Below are 14,998 nucleotides of genomic sequence, written 5' to 3'. Positions count from 1 at the left end.
TGGCAAAACTTCATTCTTTTTAATGGCTGAATAGTGCTCCATTTGGAGAAGGCAATGGCACCCCACTCCAGTACTCTTGCCTGGAAAATCCCATGGACCGAGGAGCCTGGTAGGCTGCAGTCCATGAAGTCGCTAGGAGTCGGACACGACTGAGCGACTTCACTTTCACTTTTCACTTTGATGCATTGGAGAAGGAAATGGCAACCCACTCCAGTGTTCTTGCCTGGAGAATCCAAGAGATGGGGGAGCCTGGTAGGAGGCCGCCTATGGGGTCACACAGAGTCAGACACGACTGAAGCGACTTAGCAGCAGCAGCAGCAGTGTTCCATTAGGGGCTTCCCTAGTGGCTCAGATGGTAAAGAATATGCCTGTAATGCAGAAGACCTGGGTTCAATCCCTGGGTCGGGACGATCCCCTAGAGAAGGAAATGGCAACCCACTCCAGTATTCTTGCCTGGAGAATTCCATGGACAGAGGAGCCTGGCAGGCTACAGTCCATAGGGTTGCAAAGAGTCAGACACAACAGAGTATTCCATTGTATACACACTCTCACATTTTCTCTCTCCAACACTTACGTTGTTTCCATGTCTTGCCAACTGTAAATAATGCTGCTATGAAAAATTGGGTGCATGAATCCTTTTCAGTTAGTGTTTTGGGGTTTTAAAAGCATATTCAAGAGTGGCTGGGTCACATGGTAGTTCTATTTGTAGTTTCTGAGAAACTTCCATACTGGTTTCCATAGTGTGTGAGTTAGTCACTCAGATGTGTCTGACTGTTTGTGACCCCATGGTCTGTAGCCCACCAGGCTCTTCTGTCCATGGAATTCTCCAGGCAAGTATACCGAAGTGGGTTGCCATTTCCTTCTCCAGGGGTTTCCATAGTGATTGTACCAATTTACATTCCCACTAACAGAACACAAGGATTCTCTTTTCTCCACATCCTCCCAGATTTGTTATTTGTGTTCTTTTTGATGATAGCCATTCTGACAGGAGTGAGGTAATATCTCATTATGGTTCTGATTTCCATTTCTCTGTTGATTAGTGATGTTAAGCATCTTCTAATGTTCATATTGGTTGTCTACATTTCCTCTTTGGAAAATGCACAATATATTCAGTTCTTCTGCTCATTTTTTCTTCCTAATTTCTTATTTTATTACCATAGAAGTAACATAACACATTCCTACCCATTTTTTAATCAGGTTGCTTGTTTTTTTTTGATGTTGAGTTATATGAGCTGTTTATATACGTTGGATATTAATTCCTTATTGGTCATATCATTACTCCAAATAATTTTAAATTCTTTAAGTATCATTGTACTATCTAGTTATCCTTTAGGTTATATATAGACACAAAAATATCATTAGTTAATATTATAAATTAATGACATTATAATCCTTCAACTGGAAGTGTTACATATTATTCTTCTATGTGAACTTTGAGTTAATTAGAAGAATTAGGACTAGGTCCTGATCCCTCTGCACACATTTAAGGGTCAGTTGAATTGAGCTTCTTTAACACATTTCATAAATAATTTTATTCAGACTCTTCATGCTTATTTTCAACATCAAGTCCTTCATTCAAGGTATTTAATTCATCACTGAAGCTACCTTCTGTGTTACTTAATATCATTTTTCAAAGTACATTATTGTCACTTCCAACTTTTTGAAATATAGCCCTTTTTTGAATGTAAGATAAGATTTTTATTATTAAAAACTTAATCCTAAATCACAAGAATTATTTGCATGCCATCAGGTCAGCTGGTTTTTGTTTGTTTTAATCTTTTTGAAAGTGATCTTTAAAAAATTTCTTTACAACAGTGGCCCTAGATCCAAGCATCAACATCACCTTGCAACTTGTAAGAAACTGACATTCTCAGACTTTACCCAGATTCACTAAATCAGAAACTCTGGGAAGGTCCCAGCAAACTGGGTTTTAATAAGCCCTGTAAGTGATTCTGTGGAAAAGGGAATGGAAACCTACTCCAGTGTTCTTGCCTTGGAAATCCCAAGGACAGAGGAGCCTGATGGGCTACAGTCCATAGGGTCGCAAAGAGTTGGACAGGACTGAAGCGACTTAGCATGCAGCAGCATAGCTGATTCTGATACATGCTACAGTTTAAGAACCACTACTTTACAACAACATCTAACTGTTGCAAATATGAAGTCATTTCCTTAAAAATAATTTAGCTAAAGTGTGTGTGCCTCTTTTTTTAAACTGATTGTGCTGCTATAGAAAGTGTTCAAGAAACACCCCAACCATGTTATCTAAAATAATGATTCTGGTTACATCCTATCCCTAAACCCTGCTTTATTTTCTGTATAACAAGGTCTTGGTTTTGTTCATGATTGACTCCCCAAGATCTTGAATGGTGTCCGGTCCTATTTGAAATGAAATTATTGTGATAATTTCAGGCTAACATGTCTTCATGATCTAGGCTAGATCACAGATGAATATAAGCTCAAAGAATCATAGAGAAAATGGCTAAGAGTTGGTTCAAAGCTGTCCTCACTGATGTTTTCTACTAAACCAGCAACAAGCAGTAACAAGAATTCATACCATGGAAGGAACATAAGGACATATATTAGTGGGCACAGCTCCCTTCATTGCTAATATAAGCACTCAGTCATTGGGTGGTTAACGTCCCAAAGAAGTAAGGAAAACACCAGGTCAAGGAAGCTGTGGTGTGTGGGCTCATTCAGCGCAGGAAAGGGCCCCAAACCACCGACCACCTTACACGGAATTCTTGATAAGCCTTATAATTTTTTAAATTTGAGGCATAAGACAAGTAGAAAAATACATATAGTTTTTTAACTTTTCTGTCATTGAAGCTAATGCATTATGAAAATACTAATTGAGGAGTGGAGAGGAAAAGAACTTTTAATAAGCTGACTGTTTCTCGAAACAAGTTAAAGGGTTTTGTTTTTGTTTTCTGTTTCCTCTGATGCTGAACTGCAGTGACTTCATATTTAAGCTGATACAAAGAATTCTGAACCATCCAGTATATTTTTTTGAGTCCGTTTATTAGACAAAGTATGAGGAAATGTGCTCTATCACCTTTTTGTTTGTTTTCCAAATGGCCATTTCAGTGTAGATAACAGTACACAGGATAAACTGGAGAAGCAGGTTCTGCCACCCCGCCCAGCTCACCTGTTTGTTACCTGATCACTCCATTCAGAATAGCATTCAGGTGGCAGAACCAGCTATGTGGTGTAACAGGGTTGGAAACATGCCCAGGCTGAGCCCCCAAAGACAAGAAGTAGCCCTTATGATGAGGACTGTGGAGGTGGGGGCAAATCACTGCTTGACATACTCCACTCACAAAATTTCACAACAGAATAGGAAAAGGAATGGCACTCAAAAGGGAATAAACAAAAGGCAAAGTGAAGGCATCAGGTAACACCCCCATTTTTCTTAGAAGATGAAGCCAAGAAATATGAAACATGAATGTGTACCCTAGTTTTATCCATGGATTTCAAATAAATACTTTTACCAAGATTTCCACACTTGGTTTCTACCAAAAAAAATAAAAATGACACGTTAAAATACATTCTTTTTCACATGGGATATGCCATTTTCTTTAAATGTTTTTTACTAAGAAAGCTTGCTTTTTCTGTGGTTATTCTTTTTAGACAAATAAAACTATATTATTCATATAAATATTTATCATAAATCTTACAAAATTATAAGAATGATCATTACAAACAAATGTGTTTAGCACCTGTTTTTGCCAAAACCCATTGACTCAGAATCTGCACTTTCCTGTTCTATTGCTTGCCCTGAGACAAGTGATTAGAAATTCTTAATCCTAACCTCTCCTAATTTTTTATTCCTTCAGCTACAATGAAAAGTTTCAATAGTAACAAAATTAAATGTTCTTCATGGATCAAGGGAAGTGAGTGATGTATTGAAACTGTTCACCCAAAGACCTGGTTTCAGGACCTACAATCTTTGAAAAAAGTAGTGAGAACACTCAGAAGGTTCCCATGACACCTGTGATTGTAGAAAATTACTTAATTTCTTCCAATCTCCTTTTGCTTCCTGCAGAAGTAGGGCATTATGTAATTAAAAACAGCTAAGATCATGACTGCAGCCATGAAATTAAAAGATGCTTACTCCTTGGAAGAAAAGTTATGACCAACCTAGATAGTATATTCAAAAGCAGAGACATTACTTTGCCAACAAAGGTTCGTCTAGTCAAGGCTATGGTTTGTATGGATGTGAGAGTTGGACTGTGTAGAAAGCTGAGCACCGAAGAATTGACACTTTTGAACTGTGGTGTTGGAGAAGACTCTTGAGAGTCCCTTGGACTGCAAGGAGATCCAGCCAGTCCATTCTGAAGGAGATCAGGCCTGGGTGTTCCTTGGAAGGAATGATGCTAAAGCTGAAACTCCAGTACTTTGGCCACCTCATGCGAAGAGTTGACTCATTGGAAAAGACTCTGATGCTGGGAGGGATTGGGGGCAGGAGGAAAAGGGGACGACAGAGGATGAGATGGCTGGATGGCATCACCGACGTGATGGACGTGAGTTTGAGTGAACTCCGGGAGATGGTGATGGACAGAGAGGCCTGGCGTGCTGCGATTCATGGGGTCGCAAAGAGTCGGACAGGACTGAGTGACTGAACTAAACTGAAGTGGTTTTTAGGTCCCCTTCCAGCTCTGAAAAGTACAGAATTTAAAGCTGCTAAAAATAAATACTTTAAAATTGACTGATATATGCACACGCACACACACACACGGTTTCGCTGTGAAAAGGGGAGGGACTACACAGTATTTTACAGAACTTTACAGTGCATCAGTATCAAAACGTTTTACGTTCTTGTTCCTGGAAAAAAAAAAAAAAAGTTTCAGGGTGGTATCGATCCTGCAGGGGGAGTTCTGAGAAACCAGGTTTCAGCTACCCGAGTTTAGCTTCCAGGCGCTTCAATCTGCATAGAGGCAGTGTTTCGGAGGACCTCATACCAGCTCAACTGGGGATCCAGCGGAATTTGTAACCCCCGTTGGCGGTCCGGATGGTGAAGGCATTGCCCTGGGGGAAAGCAAGGGTGCGGATGGTGCTGTGGCTGCGGATGGGGGTGCTAAAGGAGCCGCCCTCCTCTAGCTCACTGTGGCTCAGGTTCAGCGTGCTCCGGCTGCAGTCTGTGCGCAGTCCCGGGAAGGCGCCGTGCAGGTTCCCGGGCCTGCGGTCCAGGCTCTGGGGCTCGGGCTGCAGCCGGAGCCTCTTGGGATCGCGGCTCTGCAGAGCTTCATCGCAGCGCTCGGAAATCTCCCTCAGAACGGCGTCCACTTCCGCGCAATCCTGTCCCGCAGCGCTGAACAACTCCTCCAGGCTCCTTTTGGCCGTCGCCTTGAGCAGGAAGGGCTCGGCTGCCGCCCCGGGATCCCGGGAATGGGTGATCATCAGCTTCTACAAGAGATGAGGAGGAGCGCCGCCCTGGGGGTCAGCCAGACTCGCCTCTGATTGGCTCTCGAAGGAGGCCTGGGCTAACTTCCAACAGCGCGACTCGGCAGACCCCTGCAAGTGACTCAGCGAGCTGCCAGCGGTCCTCTCCTTCCCTCGACCCTCTCCGAGTCCCAACACTGGGAGCAGGGTGGGGGTGAAGGGTACACAGGAGTATTTCCGACTTATGCAGTGTTCTACACGCCCGCGCCCCACTTACATCCAGCACCGAGGCCAGGTGCCGGGTCCGACTGGCTAGTTCCTTCAGTTGCACATTGCGCTCCTTCAGGGAGGCGATTTCCTCCTGTTTCTGGGTCAGCGTCGCGTGCAGCTGCAGGAAGGGACCCAAACATTGAGCTGTAGGCTCCCGTGCTCTCTCTCCTCTGTACACTCGGCATGAACTGAACCCAGATCCTCACGTCTAATCAGAAACTTGGGGGCCCAAGAACGTTTACACTGGTGAGAATAATCAGTTTTTATTACAAAGCACTTAGAATGTTTCTCAGTGAATCCTCAGTATAGTGATGAGGAGTGCTGACTTGGGCCACAGGCAGATACAGATTCTGCCTCCGAAGTTCAATCTTCTTGTACCTCAGTTTCCTTATTTGCAAAGTGAGGCTGGTAAGAGTATCTAGCTCAATGTCTGTGGGTATTAAATAAGGAAAAGTAAATGGGTAAGCGCAATACTAGGCATATAGCCCTCAATAAATATTGGTGGCCCTAATAAAAATCCGGTGGGTAGGATTTTTCCCACTTAGGGACGTTGTAAACTGAGCCAGTGGAGGAATAGCAGCTACTTGGACTGATCCACTGGTTCTACGTGCCAATGGGGCACATTTCTGCACCTGCAGCCTCCACTTCGTCCCCGAGCACCATGCCCTGCCCCTGACCCAGGATTCCTGAACGCCAGCCCAGTGTCCCTACTTGATTATTCTCGATGAGCGCGTCCCCCAATGCCCTCTGGTTCTGGTCGGCCACCTCCTTCCAGTACTGCTCTGGCGGGGGCACTTCTGGCGGGCTCAGCGGCGGGGAGAGACAGGGACCAAACGGCAAGATGTCGCTAGGAGAGAACGGGAAATCTCCGCCCGCCAGGGAAGGCGACATCAAAGAGGATGAGTCTGATGAAAAGGAAGAGAGGGAGCTGGGTTTGCAGCCTCAGACTCGCGCCTGGCTAACTACAGGGACAAAATGTCACGATGGCTGTAGGGTTTATATAGAGATTTTTCTTTATTGATAAATCAACCCTCACTCTGCAATCCCCATGATTCCCAGGCCCTTCCTGATATCCTGTACACTCTCAGCAGGCGCTCAATAAATGCCTGTTGAGACGCTCTACACTGAACCTCCACAGTGGCAGGGGCAAACTTGTCTGAAGTCACACAAATCCACTACTCCGCACACTCCTGTCACCCAGGCTCTTCCTAGCCACGTCACAGCTTAAGACTGGGCTTTCTTCCAGAAGTTGCACTGGCAAGCAGAGAAAAGGCTATCTATAGCGATCCAGCGATTCATCTTCTCCATAAGGAAAAGGGAGGGGGATCCCCTAAATATGGAAGAGCCTGACACTTTGACGAGTTGCTGGCGAGTTGTTAATAGGTACACAGTTTAGAAATTCGAACTTGTAGGATTTGAAGGGTGGAGGACACCCCCGCTTTAATTTCACTGCAGAAACTGCACTTGCCTGCAATGAGATTATCCACGGTGTCTCTGAAATCCTGCAGATCGAAGTCCGTTGCCGTTTGCAGGGAATGGCTCTGAAATAAACCAGAGGTGAAAACTAGTTAATGTTAAGCCTGGCGGGTCTCGAACACTTCCTAGATGGTCAGTTAACCTCCCGGACTCGGTGGCAGGTCTACGCGCAAACGCGTTCACAATGGAAACTTATACCTGAAAATCAAAGCCCCGCCCGATGCGCGGAATCCAGGAGGCTTGCACCGCCATGGTCGGGAAAGGGACGCACGAAGTGGGGACCCTGCTGCGAGGGTCCTGCTCGGCGCTGAAACTGCGTTCAGCTCACCTCCGCCGCCTCGCGCCTGGCCTCCGGCAGCCGGCACCGTCCCGCGCAGCCTCATCACCCATTTACCAGCCAACCCTACGCGTTCCTAGTCAGGCCTCAGACCTCCAGCTCAGACTTACCTCTCACAGGCCAAGGGGCCACAGCTCTAAGAGCTGGGAGCACGGTGTGCAAACACTCCGTCCTTGCTCCCAAGATCTGCAGGCGTGCAGGAGCATCCAATGCAGTAACTCCAGGCCACATAACCCGAGAAGGCTCAATCACAACTAAACCACCCGTCCCCACCAAGAAAGGGAAAAGGTCGGCTAAGATATGATGGGCTAAGGATGCTATGTGGAAAGTGCTTCTGTTCAGCACGCAGCCGGCGTGGTCCCTATTGCTGTTTTGTTTCTCAAAAAGTTGGAGTTGACTTTTCCCATCCAGCGTGATGCACCTCTAACATTGTGGACTGGACGGTCTCCTGGGTTCCTGCAATGTGCCTGGGTGAGTGAAACGGAAGTGTACGGTAAATGCTGGCTGCCAGGAAATTTCTTTTTTTTTTTTTTTTTCCAGGAAATTTCTTATTCCCTTAATTCGAGGACAGAGCTGACAAAACTCTTTTACGTTGATTTTTTCTGTTAATTCTCACAGCAGTTCAGGAAGCTGGCAGAGATCAAGAAGTGATTCCTCCCCTGATGGAGAAACTGAACTCAGAGAAATCCAGTTGCCCAAGCACCCAACTTTGAAATAGTGAAACTGGAGCTTCTGCTCCAGAATGCTGGTGCCTATTTCAAATCCTCTTTCCTCTACCCCTCGTTGCCTCTAGCTTTTATATATTTATTTATTTATTTATTTTTTAGGAAAGCCTGGCTTCCAATGAAGAGCTCGGGGAAGGGGAAAGAGGTCCCTCAAGGGGCATGATCTGAGATGCGTCTAATACGCCCACCAGAAATATCTGTTCTAATGATCTTTGTTCTATCATCTTTTTTTTTTTTTTAATTCCTCTGGGTTAATCTTACTCGTCTCCCAAAAGCCCATCTTAACCATTCAGATACTTCTGAGAAGAGGAGCTTAATCTGAAGTTGAAGTGTGAAAGTGAAAGTCACTCAGTTGTGTCCCGCTCTTTGCAATTCCATGGACTACACAGTCCATGGAATTCTCCAGGCCAGAATAAGTCAGATCTTAATCTGACTCTAACTTCAAAGAATGTACACGTTATCCGTTTCCTTCAGGGAGAAGAAGTCTAGCACCAATTGAAATCTGACGTTGTAAAGGGAAGGCAGCTTAGCAAGGAAGAACTGAGGGCCCCAGATAGATCCTGAAGCACAGATTCTTCCCTGGTTGAAAAAGTCAGAAATGAGGCATTTTCCAAGGGCTAAAATGTCTCCCTCTTAGTAGAGAAAAGCTCTTACCACAAGAAGACTGGAGGCCATCTAAGGGAATGGTGCCCAGGAAATGCTTTCTCCTGTGCTATCCCAGGTCTTGGCCCATTCTGGACCCCAAACACTTCTAGAGCACTTCCTCTTTGTGTCCACTTTCCCCAACAGGAAGGAGAAATATAACCAGAGTCTGTACTGGCCAGAGGGTTCCCCTGGAGAGTCTTCCTCTGGGGATGTATCTCCTTCTGCACCAGCTCTGCCTTCCCCAGGACAACTGCTGGATCTCTTGGGCCATCTGGCAAGAGCTCTGCCCTTAAAACTCTCTGAAACTCGAGACATGGGCTGACTTTGGTTCGGTTCGTGGGCTCTGGTTTGTGGGCTTAATCTTTGGTGCATGCTGTGCCAAATTGCTTTAGTCGTGCCTGACTCTGTGTGACACTATGGACTGTAGCTTGCCAGACTCCTCTGTCTATGGAATTCTCCAGGCAAGAATACTGGAGTAGGTTGCCATTTCCTCCTCCAGGGGATCTTCCTGACCCAGAGGTTGAACCTGAGTCTCTTATGTCTCCTGCATTGGCAGGCGGGTTCTTTGCCACTAGGGCCACAATCCTAGGTAGTTCAATGATATTTCTGTGGTTACTCTGTTACTATCTTCCCAATTAGATAAAAACCTGGCACTTCTCCAACACAAACAGCAGGGGGGAAAAAAAACTAAAACAGAACATGATGTCAAATTTAAGTTCTGTATATATAAGCCAAAATTCAGCAAAAGCCTGCTTTTTCTCTTGCAAAATAAACATGTTGGAGTAAGGGAGTTATGTAACCCCCTGGGGTCAGTTGAATGATGCTCCTGTATTGTTTTTTTTTTTTTTTTAATCTGAGCATCCAGACTCTAAGAGAACAAGAGAATAAATAGCTTCTGCAGGGCAACGCCCACTCTTCCTGCCTTCCTAGTCTCTGCTCTCAGTGGCCACCTACCCCAAGTCTCCCTGGGCTCTGGCCCAATTCTAAGAGGCACTTAGACCCTGGGACACTTTGTTCCACCATCCCAATCACAGTTCTAGGAGGTGGTCATATCCTCTGGAGAGTTCTATACTGTCATGTCCCCAGCACCTGCTGCCAGGAACCTGGAACTGGCTCTTTTTGTAGATGCCATCTAGCTAGGACCTCCTGTCCTTCTGGGCACTTCATATCCCATCAGTGAGCCAGGCTTCTGGTCTCAGCCCTGGTGAGTGGTAGGAATGAGATGGAAGTGAGAGGATAGGTTTTCTTGGGGGAAATGCCTCTTTCCCCCATTGGAGTGACAGTAGCCTTTGCAGAGGGTGAAAAGGACTTTTATAAAGTGCCTATCTGCTGAAGGGCCATCTCTGTAGAGAACGTTTTCAGTCAGATTTCTTCAAATCCTTTGTTACTCTTCCGGCTTCCTCCAAATGTAAATTCTCTTCGTTTTTTCCGGTCTTGATGGATAAGTTATTCTCCAATCTCCACACTCCTTAGACATCCAGGGAATGAAAATAGTTAATGAATGACCCGGAAAGGCATGTTGGAAGGACAGAGAGGACGCGCTGATCTGGTGCCCAGAGCGCAACTGTGCTCCCACCCACCCACCTGATCTCTCGGTGCGCAACCTCCGAGTTGCTCTATCGCAGCTCCAAGGAATAGATGGGGAGGAGAACGGGAGACCCGTCTGGCAGGGGAGCCCTCCTTGTGCAGAGTTGGTCAAAACAGCTCTGAGAATGGAGTCACCATTAACATACTAGGAGGGAGGAGGAAGTTCCTATTCTCGCGGTTCGGATTCCTGCAGGACATCTCTCCCTGCTAACCAGGTGTTCCTGTGCTCCCCTCCCCAAACGGCTCTTTAAGGAAACTCGGGAAATAGAACTTTGGGCTGAGAGGCAGGGGCATTCCACCAGGGAAGTACCTGTGAGGCGGCTGAGTCACCACCAGGCGGCGGGTCGGACCCAAGAAACGAGGAGCAGTCAGCGAGGTCCTGCAGGTCTATGGTGGTGAGCGCTGCGCGGCGAGAACCCGAGATACGCGCCGGGCGGACCCTGAGCCTCCCCGCAAGGGCTAGCCGCGGGCATCGCCGCCAGACATTCCGAAATCCCAGGTTCTTTTGAGCCTCGCGCGCCCCACCCACCCGACTTGGGGAACTCGAGGGGTCGAGCGGGGACAACCGTGCTCACCTGGCAGTGCAGGGGTCTCGGCGTCTGGGGGATCCTCGTACACCGATACCCGGTTGCAGCCGCTGCTACCGGGAAAGAACTTCCGCGGAGGAGCGAACTAGCCGGGCACAGAAACGGTGAGCGCGGGTCAGCCCTGGGGCCGGGAGCGTGCAGACCCCGCCCGGCCCCGGCCCGTTGGCCCCACCTTCCTCTCCGGCTTCCCGGGCTTGCTGATGGGCCGGCCTCGCGGATCCAGCATCCTGTTGGGGCAAATGCTGTCGAAGGCCCGGCGACCCGCAGCGGTCGCCCCACACTCCTGCATCCTGCCTCCCGGTCCGCTTCAGGCCCGGAGCCCCGCGCCGACTTCTCGGAGGCGGCGGCCCGGGCCGGGATGGCGACTCTACACCCAGCGCTCGGGAGGCTCTGAGGCCGGCCAGAAGTCGGGGAGGCGCGTGGTCGGGGTGGGGCTAAGGAACTACAGTGGAGGTGAGGAGGGAGGGCCTGGTGGAGAGAGGGGGACGCCGAGCGGGAGGGGCGGCTCGCGCCGGAGCGCCAGAGGTGGCGCCTTCAGCCCCGGACAATCTGCACTTTGGCGGAGGCGTTAAACCCAACCTGGCAACGCGGCTTCCCCCGGGAACCGGAGCGCGGGGCCCAGGCCCGCGAGCGCCCTTTAGGCTGGCATTGGCGCCGCAGCCTCCCGGCCGCGCCAGACAAGAGAGAAGGGGAGGACATCCCCTACTGGTCCCTAACGCTGGGTACAGCCTTCCCGCCTACGGACGGCGGGAATGGGAAAGTTAACAATTCTGATTTCATTTTCTTCCTCCCCCAGCCACAAGGCACGAAACAAACTTGGAGCGTCCATCGCCAAAGCCAGAGCCCAGCATTTGCCCCGCCATGTATGTAGGATTTGGTGGGGATGTAGAATTCCAGCGGGGACTCCCCAGAATAGCCCAAGATTACGGAAAGCTGGAGGAGAGCCGTCTTGGTGCTGACTTCACTTTGTCTGAAGCCTAGAGCCCTTCTCCATACCTGTACCCCGCACTTTCTCAGGCAGCAGCACCTGAACATAGACTTTACAACAGAGGGTCGCATGTCTCTACAGCCCCAAATCCCCTAAAACCCAGGTCTCTCCCACGGAAGCCCCAGCCACCTCTCCAAGCATTTGGCCACTTTCCGTACAACCTGCTTCGACCGCTCTGCGGGAGTCTTGGCTCCTCTTTCCCAAGCTGGAAGCCTCTCCCATGAAGGGCATCTTCAGCTGCTTGGGTGAGAGGTCTCTCTCAGGACCACTCTTACATCAATCCAACTTGAACAATCATCTGAAATTGAAATCTTTGTGACCCTCCATTGGGTGCCTTGTTGATGTCGTATACCTCACAGGAGTAATGCAAGATCCTCTTTTAAAGGGCATGATCCTCTTTTATTTGCACCTGTTATCTGGATTCATAGACAAGATTGCCCTAACAGAGATGGAAAGCAACCTAATGATATAATTAGAAGAGACTTGAAAACTGACCCACCTATAGATGCAGGAACCCAGTGAGGTCAGCCAGATAGAGGTGGTGTGGTATTGCTGATGGCAAGGAAAAAGCTCTGGCTTTAGGGTCGGAACCCAGGCTCCACCAGATCCGTGAACTCTAGTTCTTTTGAAAAACCATTAAACCAAAACACTAACTTCAAGAGAGTTGCTGTGAAGATGAGACTGTTTATGTAATGTGACTGGCACTTGGTATGGATAAATTAATGCTGTTTTGAGAAGCCTTTTCAGCTGCATGTCCAGGTATACCTGGACCTCCCACAGCCTGTTGGACCCATACCTCCCACAGCCTGTTGCCCAATTTGTCTCCTACTTCCTCTGGTTCCCGAGTGGCCTAGCCACTAGCTAGTCCATTCCCAGTTCCTATCCTTAATGACTTCCCAGTTTGTAAAAGGAGTGGGGAAGCTCTTAGCTGAGTTTCGGGGAGATCTCTACATATCCCAAGATCCAAAACAGGCCCATTTTCTATCATGAGTTCCAAGCTGGCGTAGAAAAATAAGGGTATTGTATTTTAAAATGTGCAATAGATTTTCTGTGGCAATGGGTGCTGGAATAGCATGATTATCCTGGTCTCGATGATTTCTGGCACCCAATCACCCATATCAGTCTCAACTGAGTGATGGAGTAAATGCTGGTGAAGACAACTGCTCAAGTCATTCTTTTGCAGAGATCCCCAACCCCTAACACTCGGGCTTAGGGGTCCAGATATATTGGAACTTGGAAGAGATGGTATGATTTTTCTCCTCCTCCTTTTCACCATCACAGAACAGCTTTTCCTCAAACAGCTTGGGGATTACCACTTCCCTTTCCCTGAGCCAAGGAGAAAGTTCCTGGAAAGCACAGCATATCAACCTATCAGGAGAGAAGGGGTCCCAGACGTCTAACGCCTAACACCAGGTGCTCCTCACTCTAGAGTGTACATTGGTGCCTAAGAAGAGCAAGGAAGTTTCTCTAAATATGTTTTGAGTTTGCTTTTTATTTATACCATTTGTCATACATTCAGATTTATTCTAAATGCAGTAGAATGACAGTCTATTCCCAACTTGATTTTTTTCTACCATATAGAAAATTTGAAAAACAGAACAATGAACAATGGTAGCATTAACATTTTCCTATATTTGCTTTATCTCTATTTTTTTTTCTTTCTGTGTAACCTCCCTTCCCATCATTGTGTAGGCTGCACCAGCCTTCTTGAAGATTTGCTATGTACCAGGCAAGACCTGTGCTGAGGGGTGTGTAGAGAACATCTCATTAAATCTATACCTCAACACTTCCAAGTAAGTGTTACTGTTATTCTCCTTTTTACAAGACAGACTTAAGCACAGATATATGACTTGCTTAAAGTCACCCAGCAAATTGATCTCAGAGCCCAGATGTTTAACCACTACTTTATACTACCTAATAAGAATCTAGTTTAAGCTTCAAAACAGCCCTGGTGACAGTTGGCCTCTGGGTTCAAGTTAAGAAATTTGCAGGAGGCTACAGATTCAGGGCCTACAGCAGATTCCCAACAGTGAGGATGAAGATGGTGGGACAGCTGTGGAGTCAGAACTCCAGCAAGCCTCTGTCCCATTTTTTAACTCACTTTTCCGTCTGTAAAATGACTCCTGCAACAGAGGCAGGGACTGTACTGGCTCTCCAAATACATTCTCCATAGTCCCTATTGAATGGAGGGTATTGAGCAGATCACTTGTCCCACACCTGCCTTGGGAAGAGACTTTTTTTGAGCATTTTCAGAAACCTGTAAGTGAGAGAAATTGAGTGTTGTGGCAAAGGGTGGAACTCTGGATTCGGACCCCTGCTTTCAAATCCTGGCTGCTCCACTGTTGTTCAGCCTCTCTGTGGCTGTGTCCTTCTCTGAAAAATGGGATAATAGACTCTGCCTATTGTTGGAGGCACTGAGATAACAAACGCTGAACACTGTGCCTGGTACACGTAAGCGCTGTTACTATTGTAATATTGTTACTGTGGGTTCACATGTAGCAGGTATAAGACAAGCGGGAACCCTTCAACCATGCGATGGCAGGATAAATGGATTCAATTTGTAGTGGCCACCACTGCCTGCAGAGCCTTCATTTTTCCTTATCTGGCATTTACCAGGGTAGCTCTCTTACTTGCCCTAGCTAATGGCACTGCCTGGTCCCAAAGTTTGTCAGTTTGGCGTCTCCAGGCACCAGCAGTGTGCTTTGCGCCCTCCCCCTCCCGCCCCCATAAACATGGGCTGCAGTGCATTTTCAGTCTCACACCCCCCCACCCCCTTTGAATCTCTAGGAGTAAGCAGTCTTCAACTTCCTAACAAGAGGGTCCCTGGTTTCAGGCCAACAAGTGAACCTGACTCGCCTTGTAACTGGCTACAGAAACCTCAAGGGACCTGGTGTTTCCAAACCGAGATGCCCCGAGGGAGGAAGGTGCTCTCCTTAGTTACTGACCACCTCTATTCTTGCCTTGCTTTCACCTTCCCTCTTCTGGACAAATGCTTGCATTTGTA

The 14,998-nt window shown here is 47.5% G+C and overlaps 1 protein-coding gene across 1 annotated transcript; it reads right to left on the bottom strand.

Moving 5' to 3' along the window:
- Nucleotides 1–4,543: 4,543 nt before the first annotated feature.
- On the bottom strand, nt 4,544–11,426 carry MCIDAS (multiciliate differentiation and DNA synthesis associated cell cycle protein). Its single transcript, XM_006074160.4, has 7 exons — nt 11,179–11,426; nt 10,995–11,091; nt 10,730–10,821; nt 7,118–7,190; nt 6,361–6,554; nt 5,657–5,767; nt 4,544–5,403 (listed from the first exon to the last, which is right to left on the bottom strand). The coding sequence occupies exons 1-7, from the start codon at nt 11,293–11,295 to the stop codon at nt 4,963–4,965; spliced, it is 1,125 nt and encodes a 374-aa protein (XP_006074222.1). The 5' UTR covers nt 11,296–11,426; the 3' UTR covers nt 4,544–4,962.
- Between the last annotated feature and the right edge of the window lie 3,572 nt (nt 11,427–14,998).

Source organism: Bubalus bubalis, chromosome 19, assembly GCF_019923935.1.
Source record: "Bubalus bubalis isolate 160015118507 breed Murrah chromosome 19, NDDB_SH_1, whole genome shotgun sequence".
In the NCBI taxonomy this organism is placed as follows: Eukaryota; Metazoa; Chordata; class Mammalia; order Artiodactyla; family Bovidae; genus Bubalus; species Bubalus bubalis.
This window is presented reverse-complemented; position numbering and strand designations above follow the sequence as displayed.

What these genes read in the sequence shown, in the direction of transcription:
- MCIDAS (XM_006074160.4), bottom strand. Translation starts at nt 11,295, where the DNA reads ATGCAGGAGTGTGGGGCGACCGCTGCGGGTCGCCGGGCCTTCGACAGC. An exon ending in CCGGGAAGCCGGAGAGGAAG is followed by an intron (nt 11,092 to 11,178) that starts GTGGGGCCAACG and finishes GTGCCCGGCTAG; the next exon opens with TTCGCTCCTCCGCGGAAGTT. An exon ending in CGTGGATAATCTCATTGCAG is followed by an intron (nt 6,555 to 7,117) that starts GCAAGTGCAGTT and finishes CCTTTTCATCAG; the next exon opens with ACTCATCCTCTTTGATGTCG.